The 21,580-nt window shown below is 41.4% G+C and overlaps 1 protein-coding gene across 1 annotated transcript in view; it reads right to left on the reverse strand.

Annotated features, from left to right (window-relative positions):
• JAK2 (Janus kinase 2) overlaps nucleotides 1–21,580 on the reverse strand; it is a 286,716-nt gene that overhangs the window by 78,044 nt on the left and 187,092 nt on the right. The window contains exon 4 of the mRNA XM_073669078.1: nucleotides 9,932–10,049. Coding sequence (XP_073525179.1) covers nucleotides 9,932–10,049 — 118 coding nt within the window. The remainder of the gene's footprint in view (nucleotides 1–9,931; nucleotides 10,050–21,580) is intronic.

Consider the following 21,580-nt stretch of genomic DNA (forward strand, 5'->3'; position numbering starts at 1 on the left):
GGATGGCGCGCGCGGCCCCTTTAAGAGGACGGGAGCGCGCGCGCGCGCCCTAAGCACAGTGTCAGGGAAGCTGCGTGCACCAGCAGTAGCAGGGAGGCCGGAAGACGCCGAAGCAGGACCGCGGCGGTAGGGGGGACGGCGTCTCTGCCTGGCAGGGGGCAGAGACACCGATGCTACAGAACTGAGCAAAGATGATAAAGTACCAGGTTCTAGCCTAAAATAGGACTTAAAACCAGCCCAAAGGATGATAAAAAAACAACAATAGGAAAACTCAAACAAAAATACATATGTGCAATAAATGCATTGTGATATGCTTGAGGTAGATGTCCCCACATGGCTTCTATGGCTGCTAAGGCATGTCTGGTATTTATTCTTTTCCACTTTTGGACACTTCAATGAATTGCTAAGGGGGTAACTATACTGTGATTCTCACTACTATTTGCACTTTGTTAACCACTTTAATCCCGAAGGCTGTTTGCACCTTAGTGATTAGGCCAATTTTTACAATTCTGACCACCGTCACTTTGAGGTAATAACTCTGAAACACTTCAACGGATCCCACTGATTCTGAGACTGTTTTTTCGTGATACAATGTACTTCAGGATAGTGGTAAAATTTATTTTATACGACTTCAAGTGCTTCACAGCAATTTTTGGAACGTGGAAGAAAACAATGAACATTTAACATTTTTTCACAAAAATGTTACTTTTACCCTAGCGAAACTAAAAAAAAAAATGGGTCTACAGAAAAAAATGTATGCCAAAATATTTGTGCAATTTCTCCTGAGCATGCCGATACCCAATATGGGGGGGGGGGAGGGACCACTGTGTGGGTGCACGGCATTGCTCGGAAGGGAAGGAACGTCATTTGACTTTTTGAATTTAAAATTAGTGTGAATAATTAGCGGACACCATGTCGCGTTTGGGGAGCCCCTGATGTGCCTAAACAGTGGAAATCCCCCAAAAGTGACCCCATGTTGGAAACTAGACCCCTCAGGGAACTTATCTAGATGTGTGGTGAACACCTTGAACCCCCCCAAGGTGCTTCACAGTTTATAACATTGAGTTGTAAAAATAAAGTTTTCAAATGTTTCCCACAAAAATGTTTTTCAGCCCCAAAATTAGCATTTTCATTTTCAAGGATAAAAGGAGAAATTGCACCACACCATTTGTTGTGCAATTTCTCCTGAGTAAGCAGATACCCCATAAGTAGGGGAAAACCACTGTTTGGGCGCATGGAGGGCTCGGATGGGAAGGAGCACCATTTGACTTTTTGAATGAAAATATGCTTGAATAATTAGCAGGCGCCATGTCGCGTTTGGAGAGGCCCTGGTGTGCCTAAACAGTGGAAACCCCCCACAAGTGACCCCATTTTGGAAACTAGACCCCTCAGGGAACTTACCTAGATGTGTGGTGAGCACTTTGAACCCCCAAGTGTTTCACAAAAGTTTATAAACGTAGAGCCGTGAAAATGAAAAAAATAAAAAAAAACACTTTTTTTTCTACAAAAATAATCTTTTAGCCACAATTTTTTTTTATTTTCACAAGGGTAACTAGAGATATTGGACCCAAAAAGTTGTTGTACAACTTGTAAAACAACTTTTTGGGTCCAATTTCTCTAGTTACCCCATATGTGGGGGAAAACAATTGTTTAGGCACACGGCAGGGCTCAGAAGGGAAGGAGTGACATTTTGGAATGGTCTGAGGGAGTCATGTCGCGTTTGCAGACCCACTGATGTGCCTAAACAGTGGAAATGCCCAACAAGTGCCCCTTTTTTGTAAACTAGACCCCCCAATGAATTTATCTAGATGTACAGTGAGCCCCTTGAACCATCAGGTGCTTCAGAGAAAATTATAATGATGACTTGTGAAATTTAAAAAAAAAAAAAAAAAAATCACTTTTTGTCCACAAAAATGTTATGTTAGCCCCAAAAAAAATTATTTTCACAAGGATAACAGGAGAAAGTGGACCCCAAAATTTGTTGTGCAATTTCTCCTGAGCACGCAGATACCCCCATATGAGGTCGAAAACTACTTTTGAGGCACAGTGCAAAGCTCAGAAGGGAAAAAGTGCCATATTGGGAGTTTTACTGGGCTGGTTTGACAGTACCATGTCATTGGCAGAGCCCCTAAGGCGCCAGAACAGCAGAACCCCCGATAAGAGACCCCATTTTACAAACTACACCTCTCAATTAATTCATCTAGGGGTGAAATGAGCATGTTGACACCACATATGCTTCACAGAATTTTACACCATTTTTACCACCAAAGTTTTGTTTTAGCCCCAAATTTTACATTTTCACACTGGGAAATGGGTAAAAATGGCACCAAAATTTGTCACACAATTTCTGCTGAATGTAGAAATACCCCATGTGTGGCTGTACAGTATTGCTTAGCCACACAGTGAGACACCGGACGGAAGGAGTACGATTTGCCTCCGGGAGCGCAGATTTTCCTAGAATAGTATGCAGACTTCATATACAAAGACCCTAAGTGCTAGAAAAGCAGAATCCCCCCTCAAAAGACCCTATTTTGGAAATTATACCCCTGTGGGAATTTATCTACAGGTGGGGTGAGGATTTTAACTACATGGGTGTTTTCCAGAAACAAGGAGCAGTGGATGCTGCTGAGTGAAAATTGCAAACTGCCGTTGTAGTGACCAATACGTTATGCCCATCTCATGCTTCTGGAGACATGCACCCGTAAATTAGGCGGGCTCTCATCGCTACAGAAATGGCAAACATGTGGACGCTAACTGCGGTTTAGGCACACTGGGGCTCAAAAGGGAGGTGGACATTTGTATTTGGGAGCACAGAATTTGCTGAATTTCTTTTGGTGGGCAAGGGCCATTTCGCTTTTCCAGAGTCTTTGTGCTACTAGTGACGTAGAAGCCCCCTATATTTCTGTTAACAGATGATGGATCTGAGTAGGGACTTGCTTTTTTTGTGGATTGAGTCAAAGCTTTTATTGTGACTCAAAATGTTACGTAAAATGTTCCCATTTATCCTGCGCTCTACGCTGAGCACCGATATCAGGGTTTCCATTTAAATCTCCGAGTGACGTAATTCAGATGAAACCCCCGAGGGATCCAGTCACTATAATGAAGCAGCAGAGTTAAGCCTCTTTCAAATGTCAGTGTGTCCGGTACGTGTGGTGACAGTTTCACATGCAGACCTATTCAAATGAATGGGTCTGTGCAAATGAGTGCGTTTTCACGGACCCTGTCCGTGGGCAAAACACGTTGACATGTCAGTTTTTTCGCGCTGCACGGGCCGCAAAACGTCCCACACTGATGACACAGGAATGTGTGGTCAGTACGTTTACAGAGATACTACATTTATAATCTTTTTTATGTTTTGGTGCTTTTACACAAAAACTATTTTACAGAAAAAGATTTTTTTTTTGCATCGCTCTATTCTGAGAGCTATATTTTTTGGCTGATGGAGCTGTATGGCGGCTTGTTTTTTGCAGGACAAGATGACGTTTTCAGCGGTACAATTTTTATTTACATTTGTCTTTTTGATCGCATTTTATTCTACTTTTTGTTTGGTGGTAAACATAGTTTTTGCTTAGTCTTTTCTTTAGTTTTTTTTTTTACCATGTACACTAAAGGGGCTAACTAGTGGAACAGTTTTATATATAGGTCAGGTCGTATTGGATGAGGCGATATGTGTACTTTTATTGCTTGTTTTCATAATAACATTTATGGGTACAAATAAATTATATATATATATATATATATATATATACACACACACACACACACACATACATACACATACATACACACACACACACCACAGTACAGTACAGTACAGTACAGTACAGACCAAAAGTTTGGACACACCTTCTCATTTAAGATTTTTCTGTATTTTCATGACTTTGAAAATTGTACATTCAAACTGAAGGCATCAAAACTATGAATTAACACATGTTGAATTATATACTTAACAAAAAAGTGTGAAACAACTGAAAATTTGTCTTGTATTCTAGGTTCTTCAAAGTAGCCACCTTTTGCTTTGATGACCATTAGATTTGCGTTTAGTTGGACCATCATTTAATTTTCAACAGGACAATTACCCCAAACACACCTCCAGGCTGTGTAAGGGCTATATGACCAAGAAGGAGAGTGATGGGGTGCTATGCCAGATGACCTGGCCTCCACAGTCAGCAGACCTGAACCCAATCGAGATGGTTTGGGGTGAGCTGGACCGCAGAGTGAAGGCAAAAGCGCCAACAAGTGCTAAGCATCTCTGGGAACTCCTTCAAGATTGTTGGAAGACCATTTCGGGTGACTATGTCTTGAAGCTCATCAAGGGAATGCCAAGAGTGTGTAAAGCAGTCATCAAAGCAAAAGGTGGCTACTTTGAAGGACTTAGAATATAAGACATATTTTCAGTTGTTTCACACTTTTTTGTTAAGTATATAATTCCACATGTGTTAATTCATAGTTTTGATGCCTTCAGTGTGAATGTACAATTTTCATAGTCATGAAAATACAGAAAAATCTTTAAATGAGGTGTGTCCAAACTTTTGGTCTGTACTGTGTGCATATATATAATATATATAACTGACAAACAAACAAATTCTTCCCTTATCACTCCTAAACACTTTTTGCATAATAATTTGGAACGCAGTGTACATGTGCTTTTCCACAAAACACCAGTGGTTCACGTAGTGAATCTTACAGTTCTAACTTGCCAACCGTGGTCTGTATGGAGTTGTTCAATAAAGGGCCCAAAATTAAGATAACATAGACGAGAGAGGTCTCTATGAATAGGAATTCCTAAGAATTTGATACCCTGTGAGGGCCAAGCAAAGGGAAAGTTGGACTGGATGGAATCCTGTACGGATTTGGGGAGGGAGACATCGAGGGCCTCAGACTTCGCTGTATTGATTTTAAAATTTGACCATGTAACAAAGTGATCTATTTCAGCCATAACAGCCTGCTGATGGATATATGTGATTGACATCATCAGCAAATTATTCATGACCAAAGGTGTTGGTACCCTTGAAATTGTTCCAGAAAAGGAAGCGTTTCTCCAAGACAATTATTGTAATTGCACATGTTTTGTTATACATATGTTTGTTCCCTTTGTGTGTATTGGAACAACACAAAAATAACAGAGAAAAAAGGCAAATAGGACATCATTTCTCACAAAACCCCCAAAATGGGTCGGACATAATTGTTGACACCTTTCCAAACCACTTTGTTTCAAACATTCAAACTCACCTGTGGCGAGTAACAGGCATGGGCAATATGAAAATCCCACCTGAAACCAGATAAAAAGGGGAGACATTGACTCAGTCTTTGCATTGGGTGTCTGTGTGCGCCACACTAAGCAATGAGAACACAAAGAGGAGAAGAGAACTGTCTGAGGACTTGACATCCAAAATTATTGAAAAATATCAGCAATCTCAAGGTTTCAAGTCAATGTCCAGAGATCTTTATGTTCCTTTGCCCACGGTGCGCACCATAATCAAGAAATTTATAACCCATGGCACTGTAGCTAATCTCCCTAGACGTGGATGGCATAGAAAAATTGATTAAAGGTTGCAACGCAGCATAGTCCAGATGGTGGATAAGAAGTTACAATCAATTTCTAAAGAAATTCAAGCTGTCCTGCAGGTTCAGGGTGCATCAGTGTCAGCGCAAACTATCTGTCTACATTTGAATGAAATTAAACGCTATGGCAGGATATCCAGGAGTACCCCACTGCTAACACAGACATAAAAAAGCTAGACTGCAGTTTGCCAAAATACATGTGAGTAAGCCAAAATCATTCTGGGAAAATGTCTTGTGGACAGATGAGACCAAGAAAGCTTTTTGGTAAAGCACATCATACTACTGTTTACCGAAAACAGAATGAGGCCTACAAAGAAATGAACACAGTACCTACAGTCAAATATGGTGGAGGTTCAAAGATACTTTGGGGTTGATTTTCTGCCTCTGGCACAGTTTGCCTTGACTTTGTGCAAGCCATCATGAAATCTGAAGATTACCAAAGGATTTTGGGTCTTAATGTAGTGCCCCGTCTCAGAAAGCTGGGTTTGCGTCCTAGATTATGGGTCTTCTACAACCACTGGCAAAAATTATGGAATCACCGGGCTCGGAGGATATTCATTCAGTTGTTTAATGTTGTTGAAAAAAAGCAGATCACAGACATGGCACAAAACTAAAGCCATTTCAATTGGCACCTTTAGGGCTTTAAGAAACACTAAAAGAAATCAAGATTAAAAATGTGGTACTCAGTAAGGGTAATTTTTTTCAGATCAAGCAGAGGGAAAAAATTATGGAATCACTCAATTCTGAGAAAAAAATTATGGAATCACCCTGTAAATTTTAATTTCCAAAACTAACATCTGCATCAAATTAGATCTGCTCGTTAGTCTGCATCTAAAAAGGAGTTATTACACCTTGGAGAGCTGTTGCACCAAGTGGACTGACATGAATCATGGCTCAAACTCTTAAAAGAAGGTAAATCATTACGCAATGTTGCAAAAGATGTTGGTTGTTCACAGTCAGCGGAGTCTAAAATCTGGACTAAATACAAACAACATGGGAAGGTTGTTAAAGGCAAACATATTGGTAGACCAGGAAAGACATCAAAGCGTCAAGACCGGAAATTTAAAGCAATATGTCTCCAAAACAGGAAATGCACAACAAAACAAATGACGAACGAATGGGAGGAAACTGGAGTCGATGTCTGTGACCGAACTGTAAGAAACCGCCTAAAGGAAATGGGATTTACATACAGAAAAGCTAAAAACATAAGCCATCATTAATACCTAAACAGAAAAAAACAAGGTTACAATGGGCTAAGGAAAAGCAATCGTTGACTGTGTGTGACTGGATGAAAGTCATATTCAGTGATGAATCGCGAATCTGCATTGGGCAAGGTGATGATGCTGGAACTTTTGTTTGGTGCTGTTCCAATGAGAGTTATAAAGATGACTGCATGAAGAGAACATGCAAATTTCCATAGTCATTGATGATATTGGGGCTGCATGTCAGGTAAAGGCACTGGGGAGATGGCTGTCATTACATCTTCAATAAATGCCCAAGTTTACATTGATATTTTGGACAGTTTTCTTATCCCATCAATTGAAAGGATGTTTGGGGATGATGACACCATTTTTCAAGATGATAATGCATTCTGCCATAGAGCAAAAACTGTGAAAACATTCCTTGAAAGAAGACACATAAGGTCAATGTCATGGCCTGCAAATAGTCCGGATCTCAATCCAATTGAAAATCTTTGGTTGAAGTTGAAGAAAATGGTCCATGACAAGGCTCCAACCTGCAAAGCTGATCTGGCAACAGCAATCAGAGAAAGTTGAAGCCAGATTGATGAAGAGTACTGTTCGTCACTCATTAAGTCCATTAAGTGCCTCAGAGACTGTTATTAAAGCCTTTGGTGGTGCAACAAAATACTAGTGATGTATTGGAGTGTTCTTTTGTGTGTTTGTTTTTCATGATTCCATAATTTTTTCCTCAGAATTGAGTGATTCCATAATTTTTCCCCTCTGCTTGGTTTGAAAAAAATTACCCTTACTGAGTACCACATTTTTAATCTGGATTCTTTTAGTGTTTCTTAAAGCCCTAAAGTTGCCATTTGAAATGACTTTAGTTTTGTGCCATGTCTGTGATCTGCTTTTTTTCAACAACATTAAACAACTGAATGAAAATCCTCCGAGCCCGGTGATTCCATAATTTTTGTCAGGGGTTGTAGCAGGACAATGACTCCAAACAAACATACTTCAAAAAGCACTCAGAAATGGATGGAAAAAAAGTGACGGAGAGTTCTGAACTGGCCAGCAATGTGTCTGGATCTAAATCCCATTGAACACCTGTGGAAACATCTTAAAATAGCTGTCGGAAGAAGGCGCCCTTCAAATATGAGAGACCTGGAGCAGATTGCAAACAAAGAGTGGTCAAAAATTCCAGTTGAGAGTTGTAAGAAGCTTGTTGATGGTTATAGGAAGCGACTGATTGCAGTTAATATTTTCCAAAGGATGTGCAACCAAATCCTAAGTTGAGGGTGCCAACAATTTTGTCCGGGCCATTTGGGGGGGTTTGTCCAACTGTTGTCCAATTTGCCATTTTTTCTCTATTTTTTTTTTGTGTTGTTCTTATACACACAAAGGAAATAATTTAACAAACATGTGTAATTGCAATAACTTACTGGGAGAAATACTTCATTTTCTGGAACAATTTCAAGGGTGACAACACTTTCGGCCATGTATGTAATGGAGTGATATATTGTTGCCTGAGATTTCCTATTGTTGGTTATTTATTATCCATGTGGGGTGGTTTGTAGCGCTATCTTACAGTAGAAACAAGTACTTTCTGTTCTTCGGATAGTTTTAATTGTTTTTTTTAGGTCTATTTACTGGTTTGTGGATTTGTTTGCAAAAAAAGTTCTGTATTTTTTTTACTAGATGTGGAGCACTAACACATTTCTTTGTATCCTTATATATTTGATCAGTGTAAATAAACACAAACGTAGTCATATCTAAACAATATAAAATAGATTCCCTTTTTATGGCTGCTGGGAAAACTAAGAGATAGTCTGTTGCTGAAAACACGAAAAGAAAATGACCACAAGGAGAACTTGCTTTTTTATTATAAATATTCAAAACCGCAGACATCAAGATCTTTTACCCCAGAGGGGGGGGAAAAAAAAAAAAAAAAAAAAAAAAAAAAAAATCCCTCCCAGCCTTTTTTTTCTTTTTTTTTTTTTCTTTTAACCATTTTGAGCGAAGGATGTAAATATACATCCGCACTGGGGTTCACATGTGTGGAGAGAGCTCAGGAGCGGTGCATGCTGCGCACATGGCAGATGTTAGCTGTGTTACACAGCCAGCATCTGTTCTAACAGGAGCACCCAGAGCAAAGCTACAATTGATGCTATTAACCAATTGGCCCCTCCATGATGCGATCGTGCGGTACCGATGGGTTGCTATGGCAACCGAGGGCCAGCTGAAGGCCCACCTGAGATCACCTTTTATACTATATACTGTAGAACTGTGGTATTTCAATATATAGAATAAGCGATCAGGCGATCATGAGTTCAAGTCCCATAAGGAAAATAAAAAATAAGGGGAAAAAATAATTATATAAACATAAAATGTAATTCTTCCCCTTTAACAATAAAGAGATGGGAAAAAAAAAAAATTTGGTATAAAAAAAAAATAAAATTAGAAAAAATTGCAATTCCATACCACAACTTTTCTTCATCTTCATGTACATGACTCAGCTTTATAATACAAATCAGAAAACAAAAATTAACTAAAATGTTCTTTGAAATAACATATGCAGTAATTAAGTTCTGAGTAGATGACAATATATTAGAGAAAGCAGATGCACAAAAAAGACTTATGTACAGATGTGTTCTCCCCCATCTTTCCTCTTGTCTAGACATGCTGAGAGGAGTGGTGCAAAATGACAAGCTTTGAAAACAAAAAACACACAATTCCAAAAAACTTTGTTGGGCTATGTTTACACTTTATGTTCCTATATGTTGCCACCCAATGTGATGTGAATTGCTAGCTTGTCATGATAATGTATAGAATTTTCATTGTGAGATACTGAATTCCTAAATGATATACATGAAAAGAAATGGGTGGACACATCTGTATATATAGAATGGTCTCGGTTTCATTATCCTTCACATGCAAGTAACAAGGACAGGAGATAACAATGATCCCTAAAAGCAGAAAACACCATCTGTCAACCCTATCCGAGATCTATAATTAGCCAATAAGCCTTCTAGTCCATGAAACTAGTCTTGTCGTTTAAGGAGGATGCTTGTTCAACACTGATAACAAAATTGCTTCTGCTGCAAATAAGACAAAGAGGTCAAAAGCAAGAAACAACAAAAATTAATTAGTAGAGATGCTCAATTGCTGTAAAAATCTAAGCTTCTTACCTGAGCAAACAAATAAGACATGACACAGTCATCAAGAACTGGACTTTCAGATCCTCTTGCAACTCCATAACGAAATGCTCTGCTGCTCCCATTACTATACCAATGTGGAAAATAAAACCTGAATGAAAAAAAACAGGCAAATGGTCAAAGCAATGGTTAAGCAAATTATTCATTTATACACATTAATTTAGAATCTCTTTAAAGCAGTTGACCACTTTTTTAGTTATTTAACAAAAATGCTGGATAAATGATTCTGGGGTCATTGCATATATAGATATTACAGGCTCATTTTTATCCTCTTAATATATTATTTCAATCATCATATTATATAGCAATGAGTACTTACGATTGCTCATTTTGCCTTTCTACCCAGTAAATTCTTCTCTTTTCCATTAGGTCTATGACGTCAAGTGATTAAAAACTGACTAGCCGAGTCCTTCTAAGCTCTATGTAGAAACAAGTCAATTTTCCCTGTAGGAGTCATGAGTCACTGCAAAATTCCCTGACAGGAGGGATGAGGGAATGATAGGGACTTTTTAATTAAACTAGATTACAAAAAAAATTTAGGTCATGACATTAAATAGAATGAGATTTAGGATTAAAATACATTTTAGTTTCTGACCACCCCTTTAAGCTTTATATCGGGGGGTGTAAAAAAAATAATTTTTTGTTCTAGTTGCAGGAAGCCCAGCTATGCTTCTGTTCATTTTGTTTGTAAGCTCCAACTGACAGATCATGATGAACTCCCTGTCAAATGGCATACTGAAGAGATTTTCAGCTCTATTTAGAACGGTAGAAAACAAAATGTTTCATATATAAAACACATATGTTGTCATGTGACATAAACCCCCCCCCCCCAAAAAAAAACGTGTATATCACTTCTTAACATTGAAATTGCTGAAATTGCAATACCAAGAAGGAAAACTCATGGGATTATGAAAATCACAGGATCGACAGACATGTTAAAGGGGGTGTCTGGGCATAGGTATGATTACCCCTCTACAGAATAGGTCATCAATAGCAGATCGGTGCAGGTCCGACAAGCGGACTCCAACCAATAAGCTGTTTTTGCTATGGTGGTGGCCAGATGTAAACACTTTGAACGAAGCTGCTGAGCGCTGCTCAATTCAAAGTTTAGCGCCAGTTGCCGGCTACAGCAGCACAGCTCCTGCTCTTTTTAACAGAAGCTGTACTACAGAAGCCAACAACAGCTGGAAATAAATATGCCCGGACAACTCCTTTAATGATATGCAGATGATGATATGAAATGATGATTTATTCAGTATCGAGTATGAGCACCACATGCAGAAATACATGCACTTACATGTCTTGGCTGCTATTAACCTCTTTACCCCCGAGGGTGGTTTGCACGTTAATGACCGGGCCAATTTTTACAATTCTGACCACTGTCACTTTATGAGGTAATTACTCTGGAACGCTTCAACGGATCCCCCTGATTCCGAGATTGTTTTTTCGTGACATATTGTACTTCATGACTGTGGTAAAATTTCTTCGATATCACTTGCGTTTATTTGTGAAAAAAACGGAAATTTGGTGAAAATTTAGCAAAATTTTACAATTTTCAAAATTTGAATTTTCATGCCCTGAAATCAGAGAGATATGTCTCACAAAATAGTTAATAAATAACATTTCCCACATGTCTACTTTATATCAGCACAATTTTGGAACCAAATATTTTTTTTTATTAGGGAGCTATAAGGGTTAAAAGATGACCAGCGATTTCTCATTTTTACAACAAAATTGACAAAACCATTTTTTTAGGGACCACATCACATTTGAAGTCACTTTGAGGGGTCTTTAAGACAGAAAATACTCAAAAGTGACGCCATTCTAAAAACTGCACCCCTCAAGGTGCTCAAAACCACATGCAAGAACTTTATTAACCCTTCAGGTGTTTCACAGGAATTTTTGGAATGTGGAAGAAAACAATGAACATTTAACTTTTTTCACAAAAATGTTACTTTAGACCCAATTTTTTTTTATTTTCGCAGGGGTAACAGGAAAAATGGACCCTAAAATTTGTTGTGCAATTTCCCCTGAGCACGCAGATACCCCATATGAGGGGGAAAACCACTGTTTGGGCGCACGGAAGAGCTCGGAAGAGAAGGAGCGCCATTTGACTTTTGAATGTAAAATTTGCTTGAATAATTAGCGGACGCCATGTCGCGTTTGGAGAGCCCCTGATGTGCCTAAATAGTGGAAACCCCCCCACAAGTGACCCCATTTTGGAAACTACACCCCTCAAGGATTTTATCAAGGGGGTATAGTGAACATTTTGAATCCAGAGGTACAGAATTTGATAACATTAGGTCATCATATTGAATAAGTTGTCATTAGTCTTGAGCGCAACTGCTCGTTACTTGAGTTTGCATCAGGTATGTATGGGTATGCACCATGTATCACGCATGCTTGAGGGACATGCTCCAGTCCCCGCTTGCATGTTTCATGGTTATTAGACACCCAAAAAAACATGCGGGGATCGCTCGTGCATGGCAGGCAAATCCCGCAAGTTTTTTTGGCCACGAAGTATATGGGGCAGAGACTCGAGCATGTCACTTGAGCACCCGCGATAGTCAGTGCATACCCAAGCACCCGATGCAAACTCAAGAAGCAAGCACTGGCGCTCAACACTAGTCGCCATATCATCATCTTTTTTTTTTTTTTTTTTTTTACTTTTGAAAAAAATCCCAACCCCATCACAACCCTAACCCCAACCCCAACCCTAGAGTTTTTTTACGCCGTTCTTCGTGCGGTATAAGTGATTAGACGACTTTATTCTTCGGGTCGGTTCAATTACAGCGATACTAGATTCTGATTGACAGCTGTCACACACTAAAAGACGCATTTTTTGCAAAATCTAGTTTTTGCATCGCCATATTTTGAGAGCTATAATTTTTCCATATTTTGGCCAACAGTCATGTGAGGGCTTGTATTTTGCGGGATGAGTTGACGTTTTTATTGGTGCCATTTTCAGGCACGTGTCAATTTTTGACAGGCAGAATAAACAAAAACCAGCAATTCCAGAATTTTTTTTATGGTTTTTTTTTTATGCTGTTCTGCGTGTGGTAAAATTGATAAGGCAGCTTTATTCTTCGGGTCAGTACGTTTACAGCGGCACCACATTTATATTGTTTTTCTATGTTTAGGTGCTTTTACACAATAAAAGCTATTTTATAGAAAAAAAATTTTTTGCATCGCTTCATTTGGAGAGCTATAACTTTTTTATTTTTCGATGATGGAGCTGTATGGCGGCTTGTTTTTTGCGGGACAAGATGACGTTTTCCACTGTACCATTTTTATTTATATTCGTCTTTTTGATTGCGTGTGATTTCATTTTTTGTTTGGCAGTATGATGATAAAGCATTGTTTTTTGCTTTGTTTTTTATTTTTTATTTTTTTTACCGTGTTCACTGAAGGGGCTAACTAGTGTGACAGTTTTATAGGTCAGGTCGTTCCGGACGCGGCGATACCAAATATGTGTACTTTAATTGTTTTTTTTTTCATAATAATATTTATTGATGGGTACATTATACTTTTATTTTTGGTGGATTATTTTTTTTATTTTATTTTTTCATTTTGTAACACTTTTTTGGACTTTTATTCTGTGTCCCACTCTAGAACTTTCACTTTTTTTATTCTGATCGCCTGTAGAGCACAGGAATGCAGCACCATCCCTGTGCTATACAGGCTGTCAGTGCCGCACATGGAGAAGATTCTTTGGGCATGTACTGCGCATGCCCAAAGAATCTTCCTGCTGTCTGGTGACCCGGATGTTGTCATGACGTCATCGGGTCGTCATGGCAACATCCAGGAAGCCGCGGCAGACAGCGCTGGAGGCCGGAAGAGGAGGTGAGTATTGCGATCACCTCCCCTTGCCACCGCAATGCTGCGATCGACTTCGATCGCAGCATTGAGGGGGTTAATGTGCCGGGAGCAGTGCAGGACAACTCCCTGCACATAGTACCGGGTGTCAGCTGTGACTATCAGCTGACACCCGGCGGCGATCGCCCTGCACCGCTTTTGTGCGGCGCGATTGCCATATGACCTAATAGTACGTCATTGGTCCATTCGGCCCAGGTCACCATGACGTACTATTAGGTCAAACGTAAGAAAGGGGTTAATGAAGTGGTTAATAGTTATCTGAGGAATGTAATGTCAATAAATGCAGTTGGTCCCACAAATCATAAAAATACGCTGCGGACAGCTCATTTTACAATTGACAACCAATGACGTTCCAGATGTGCTTGCTGGAAGACTGGCCAATTCTTCAAAGTGTCCCAGGAGCAGTTTTCAAAACAGCTGCACAATGCTCATGCTATTCTGAGCAGCTGCGTGGCCTAATCCCCACCATAGCCTGCAGCATCTTCAAATTTGTCCGACATCAAGTACATCTGGGATGTCAATGGTTGGCAATTGCAAAGGGAGCAGCCAGGTGCGGATCTTGATAATTTCAGCACATTCAACGTGGCAGAACACTGCTCAGCCAACCATTAATATTGTCATTGATAATATGCCAAGGTGTGTAATTGCGTGTGGTGCACATACTAAATACATCGAGAAGGTTTGAAAATTTTGTGCATCATAATCATTTTTAAAGTACCATTAATTCAATGATGCTGTACATGTGAAGTATCCATTTTTTTCATCATTTCCATATTAACATGTTATTAATCCTCTGACTACCATAATCCCACAAATTTGCCTTTTAGGTGTTGCAATTTCGATGTTGAGAAGTGTGTACGCATACATACATTACGTATACATGTATGTAATATACATATCCTGGTAGGGAGAAACTCCCACCAGAGCAGTGGGCGGAAGTCCTGGCGCCATACTTAAAGGGGGAGCCACAAAAGGCCTACCATGATTTAGGTTACAGGACGCCAAAGAATATGAAAAATTGAAAGAGGAAATTTTGGCGCACTCGGGGGTAACTGACTGTCAGGGCACAACAGGTCCTCCGCTGGGGATATCACCGGGACAAACCCCCTCGCTACCAAATGTTTGATATACTGCACCTCGTCCAAAAATGGTTGCAGCCGGAGTTTTCTACCCAAGCGCAGATGGTAGAGCAAGTTGTAATGGATTGTTTCATGCACTCCCTTCCGAGGCCAATGCAGACTTGGGATGCCCAGGTAGATCCCTAGAACGCCAATGACTTGGTCGGACTGGTCGAAAGGTATTAGGGGGTCGAGGGTTCCTTGGGAAGGCAACACACTCCATTCTGGGGTCACATCAGGGGGTGGAGGCTCAAAAAAGGGTGGGGCGTCCAAGGTCCAAAGGGGCAGTGGAGGTCATGCCGAAGGTCTCAAGAGTAATTTGCTGGAGATGTCACAGCCCAGGTCATATAGCCGCCCGTTATCCCCAGATCACTGAGCAAATGGACTGTAGCATGGGATGCCGGTATTCATACTATGCATATTCGGCCTGCAGTGTGAACTGTCCACCTAGCGAAGGGCCCCAAGCTTGTCCCGTAAAAGTGAATGGTCTGCAAATGACTGGACTACTAGACTTAGGGAGTTTGGTGACCCTTGTGAGGGCTACACTCTATCCAACTGATCCCTGGGAAGAAGGCGGGCTTCCGCTGCATTCACAGCGATGCTAAAGACTATCCGGTGGCCAGAGTGGTCATTGAGACGGCTCGAGGTACTGAGTCCCATGAGGTCGGCGTGGCCCAGGATTTATTGTACCCAATTATCACAGGCCGGGACTATGTGTTGTTTTGGGACTTATAGAGGAGGGGCAGAGGCCTCGATTGAGCAGATAAGGAAAGGCTTGACCCTAAAGAAGTCTCACCACACCCAGAGCCTGATGGGTTTCCCTTCTGTGTAATGGTGGGGGATGAGGGGGGAGCATTTCCTGAGGCCGATATTCCTTCGATAGGGGTGACAGGAGAAAATTTTTGCTCTGCCCAACATAGGGACCTAACTCTAAAAGAGGCGTTCAATAATGTAACTGTTATAAACAGCATAACACAGGAGATGGGGGCTGACACCAGGTTTCCCTATTTTATGATGAGTGAGGACTTATTGTACTGGGTTAGTTAGGTCAGAGAGGAAAAAGTGGAGCGATTGTTGGCACCAGGACCCTATAGATGAGGGGTGTTAGACATGGCCCATTCACATGTCTTGGGTGGACATCTGGGTGTGGACAAAACCCAAGAACGGGTCATTCGGAGGTTCTATTGGCCCGGATGTCACCGGGAAATTCTAAAGGTATTGCAAGTCCTGTCTCACTTGCCAGTTAACCGCTCCCACCTCTCACTTCCGAAATCCCCTTGTACCGCTACCCATCATAGAGGTGTCGTTTGAGTGAACTACCATGGACCTGGTTGGTCCCTTTGTTAAGTCTGCTCGTGGGCATCAATGTATATTGGTTGCCCTCGACTATGCTACGTGGTACCCAGAAGCAGTTCCCCTGAGAATCTCCTCCGCGAAAAGTATAGCCTGTGAGTTGGTCCACGTCTTTTCCCAGACAGAACTATCGAGGGAAATCCTGGCTGACCAAGGAACACCCTTTATGAGTAAGGTGATGAGGGAACTGTGTAAGGCCTTGCAAATTACACAGCTGAAGATGTTGGTTTAACATCCCCAGACAGATGGCCATGTGGAAAGGTTCAATAAAATCTTAAAGAGTATGCTTAAAAAGGTCATAGAAAAGGACAGTCGAGACTGGGACTGTCTCCTCCCATATATTATTATCTATCTGGGAGGTTCCACAAGCTTCTATCGGGTTCTCTCCGTTTGAACTCCTGTATAGCCGACATCTGCGGGGTCTCCTTAATATAGCAAAGGAAACCTGGGAAGCCGAGGTCACACCCCATCAAACCATCATCGAGCACGTCACCCAGATGCAGGAGAGGGTAGCAAAGGTAATGCCTATCATAAAGGAACATCTCCGGACAGAGGCTGTATTTAAGGTTTTCCTGTGATGTGGTTTATGAGGAGTGAAATAAACCAGCTGGACTTTTAAATAGAGACGGTTCCTGTGATACCTCACCCCGCTCCCAAGTGAGTAGCATGATATGTACATATATACACATACACGCACACACTCCACAACATTGAAATTGCCAATCTATTTTATAGATATACACACATAATTTATTTCTTTTTCTAAGTCACATGATCAAGAAAATTGCCATAGGAATTAGTGTCGAACAAAGTGCTTGGACAAAACAACTAAGGAAATTGGGCAGACATGGGCGTTAAGAAAAATTCTATCAAGAATATCTACCAATTATACATTATTTCTACTCGGCAATAAGCAATTGCAAAATTGCAGACAAATGCTAGAAAAAAAGATTATTCCTCCAAAACAACCAAAAGTGATTTACAACTATGACAACCTCATTATGGAGAATAGTGGTTCAGTATGCGCAGAAGTGAAGAGAGGCCAGCATTCCTTACTTTGCATTTGTACACATTTGCACAGGAGTTGGTAGAAAAGCGCTTGTTGTTCTGTGCCATTTACTAGATCCAGCTGACCTCTCCAATAACAGGCCTGAACAAGGTTCCTTTCTGCTAAACAAAGCGCTCTTACATTCATATACAAAATATGATATCCAGTTATGAATACATCCTTAATTCAGCTGGTAAAAATGGTCCCTGAGAACGTAGAGCTGCAAAGCACCATCAGTTTGTGGATTTCTCCCCCCTCCTCTGCATACAAATGACTTCACTTAGCGCTTCTAAACAAAAACTGTTAAACATTCCCAATGTGTTTTTATTGTTTGTTTTTTTCTATCAGAATTGTCTTTTTCTTCCTTATTGACAAAGGAATACATTTTCCTATTGTGAATAAATGCAATTACCGTATATGTACAGGAAATCAGCATTTAAAGAATAACAGTCATTTTAATTAATGTTTCACAACTCAATAGTACACATGAAAATGACTAACTTCTTTGTGAAATCTGCTTCTTTCTCTGCCTGGATCGATGTTTCGCTCTCAATTCAAGGCTAAAATCTGTATTCAGTGAAGATAGATTTTCCCATTAAAGATATAATCTGACAGTTGGTGCTTCTAAAATTTTATGGAGATGGGGAAGAGGGAAGAGCTAGAGGCAGACATGGTCATTCTGCTGCAAGTTCTCCTGAAATAACAGTTACCATTCTCCATAGAACTTTATGTGCACCAACTGCCATCTCTTATCTCAGTAATGTGGAAATATGTATTCATTGAACAGATTTTTACCCATGAATTCAGACTTTTGAATATGAACACTGAGTCTAAGGGATTTTGGATTTCTATAATAAGACCTACTACAAAGTTTCTTAGTTTATTAATGTAGGGAAATAAAAAACAATGCTTGCTATTTAACTTACAAATCTCTCTCCTTGGAAATGTACACACTGCCCCTCTGCATCATGCAAGATTTGTGAAGCATAAATGGAGTAGTACACCACTTTTCAGACCCCCTGATTCATTAAGAGGCAAGCGCTTATAATGAATCAGGCGCCTCAGACTCCAGCACGATCCTTCATCAAGACCAGTGTGAACAATGCAGATCTTGAAGAATCAGGACCTGGCTGTCTATTTCCAAGCCTGGATAGTAATGTGTTTTGCCCAAGCTGTCATGTGGTCTAATTTACTAGTGCCTGGGCACATGCCTTTTTTGTAGACACCAAAGAGGCAGGGAGTAAATGATAAAATACTGGCTAAAATATAGTTAGAACTGGCAAAACCTATTAAATTCCTGTATAATTTGACATTTTTAAAGGTGGTTGGTCAATATATACACTGCTCAAAAAAATAAAGGGAACACTCAAATAACACATCCTAGATCTGAATGAATGAAATATTCTCATTGAATACTTTGTTCTGTACAAAGTTGAATGTGCTGACAACAAAAATCACACAAAAATCATCAATAGAAATCAAATTTATTAACCAATGGAGGCCCGGATTTGGAGTCACCCCCAAAATTAAAGTGGAAAAACACACTACAGGCTGATCTAACTTTTGATGTAATGTCCTTAAAACAAGTCAAAATGAGGGTCAGTATTGTGTGTGGCCTCCACGTGCCTGTATGACCCCCCTACAATGCCTGGGCATACTCCTGATGAGGTTGCGGATGGTCTCCTGTGGGATCTGCTCCCAGACCTGGACTAAAGCATCATCCAACTCCTGGACAGTGTGTGGTGCAACGTGACGTTGGTGGATGGAGCGAGACATGATGTCCCAGATGTGCTCAATCGGATTCAGGTCTGGGGAAAGGGCGCGCCAGTCTATAGCTTCAATGCCTTCATCTTGCAGGAACTGCTGACACACTCCAGCCACATGAGATCTGGCATTGTCCTGCATTAGGAGGAACCCAGGGCCAATCGCACCAGCATATGGTCTCACAAGGGGTCTGAGGATCTCATCTCGGTACCTTATGGCAGTCAGGCTACCTCTGGCAAGCACATGGAGGGCTGTGCGGCCCTCCAAAGAAATGCCACCCCACACCATTACTGATCCACTGCCAAACCGGTCATGGTGAAGGATGTTGCAGGCAGCAGATCGCTCTCCACGGTGTCTCCAGACTCTGTCACGTCTGTCACACGTGCTCAGTGTGAACCTGCTTTCATCTGTGAAGAGCACAGGGTGCCAGTGGCGACTTTGCCAATCCTGGTGTTCTGTGGCAAATGCCAAGCGTCCTGCACGGTGTTGGGCTGTGAGCACAACCCCCATCTGTGGACGTCGGGCCCTCATACCACCCTCACGCAGTCGGTTTCTAACCATTTGTGCAGACACATGCACATTTGTGCCCTGCTGGAGGTCATTTTGCAGGGCTCTGGCAGCGCTCCTCCTTGCACAAAGGCAGAGGTAGCGGTCCTGCTGCTGGGTTGTTGCCCTCCTACGGCCCCCTCCACGTCTCCTGGTAGTGCCTCCAGCCTCTGGACACTACGCTGACAGACACATCAAACCACCTTGCCACAGCTCGCATTGATGTGCCATCCTGGATGAGCTGCACTACCTGAGCAACTTTTGTGGGTTGTAGAGTCCGTCTCATGCTACCACGAGTGTGAAAGCACAACCAACGTTCAAATGTGACCAAAACATCAGCCAGAAAGCATTGGTACTGAGATGTGGTCTGTGGTCCCCACCTGCAGAAACACTCCTTTATTGAGTGTGTCTTGATAATTGCAAATAATTTCCATCTATTGTCTATTCCATTTGCACAACAGCATGTGAAATTGATTGTCAATCAGTGTTGCTTCCTAAGTGGACAGTATGATTTCACAGAAGTTTGATGTACTTGGAGTCATATTCTGTTGTTTAAGTGTTCCCTTTATTTTTTTTGAGCAGTGTATTTTACCGGTCTATCAGCTGAAGCAATTTGCACACAAGTTGTCTGTTTGTCACTTGACACAAGCATGTTTTACATTTTTTCTTCATCTTGGTTAAAACATTTCCCTGATCTGCCAGCTCAGCCTGGCATATTAACAGTGGTAACATAGTTGGGCTAGCTAAAGATATACTGGAATATGCACGTTCCTCTGTAGAAATATAACTTTTATTGCAATTAGGAAATCTAATGGACAACCCTTAAGGCCCCGTCACACTTAGCGACGCTGCAACGATCCCGACAACGATACGACCTGTCAGGGATCGTTGCTGCGTCGCTATGTGGTCGCTGGTGAGCTGTCAAACAGGCAGGCTCACCAACGATCAGGGGAGCAGCGTCATCGTGGAAAGAATCTTTCCACGATGTCCTGCTCCTGGTTACCAGCCTGCTGAAGCAGGCTGGTAACCATGGTAACATCGGGTTACTAGGGGCACACGCGCACCTAGTAACCCGTTGTTTATCATGGTTACCACTCTGCTACGGTGAGTGGGAGGTTACCGCTCACTTTAGCAGGCTCGTAACCATGATAAACAGCGGGTTACTAAGTGCGCATGTGCCCCTAGTAACCCGATGTTTATCATGGTTACCAGCCTGATCGCTGCTCCCGCTGGTCACACACAGCGATGTGTGCTGACCAGCGGGAGGGCAACGACCAAAAAATGGTCCAGGACACTTTGCAGCGATCAGCAACCTCACAGCAGGGGCCTGATCGCTGCAAAGTGTCACACATAGCGACATCGCTGGTGTAGTCGCTGTTGCGTCACCAAAACCGTGACACAGCAGCGATCTCGCTATGTGAGACGGGGGCTTTACTTAATCCATAAACAATAGACACAATGTATACTCAACCTCATGCAGTGGCGCTGTCCCAGCGATGTTAGTTCTGCTGTACCTAGCAGATGATGTGACATTGTTGTGTCAAGTGATTGACTATAACAATCAGCATCCTCCGATTGGATACAGTTCATGAATATTGCATATTAAAGACTGCAACCTGTCAGTTGCCGCTGATTGGCTGCAGCGGTCACGTGACACAAGATCACATGTGCTGCCGGGAACAGCAGCGTCAACATCGCTCCAATGGAACTGCCATGGAAGTTGATCATACATTGCTGTTATTCTCTATGAGGCTATGAATTGATTACAGGAATTGTCCAACACTGGACAACCCCTGCTTAAAGTATCCTCGTTTTTATTAATGGGAATCTGTTAGCTGCTTTTTGCTATGTAATCTAAGAGCAGCGTTCTGTAGCGGCAGAGACCAAGATTCCAATAAAGATTCAATAAAGCTTTAA

The sequence above is a fragment of the Phyllobates terribilis genome, unplaced genomic scaffold (genome assembly GCF_046119375.1).
Source record: "Phyllobates terribilis strain yellow unplaced genomic scaffold, ASM4611937v1 Scaffold_1__5_contigs__length_1240528914, whole genome shotgun sequence".
Lineage (NCBI taxonomy): Eukaryota > Metazoa > Chordata > Amphibia > Anura > Dendrobatidae > Phyllobates > Phyllobates terribilis.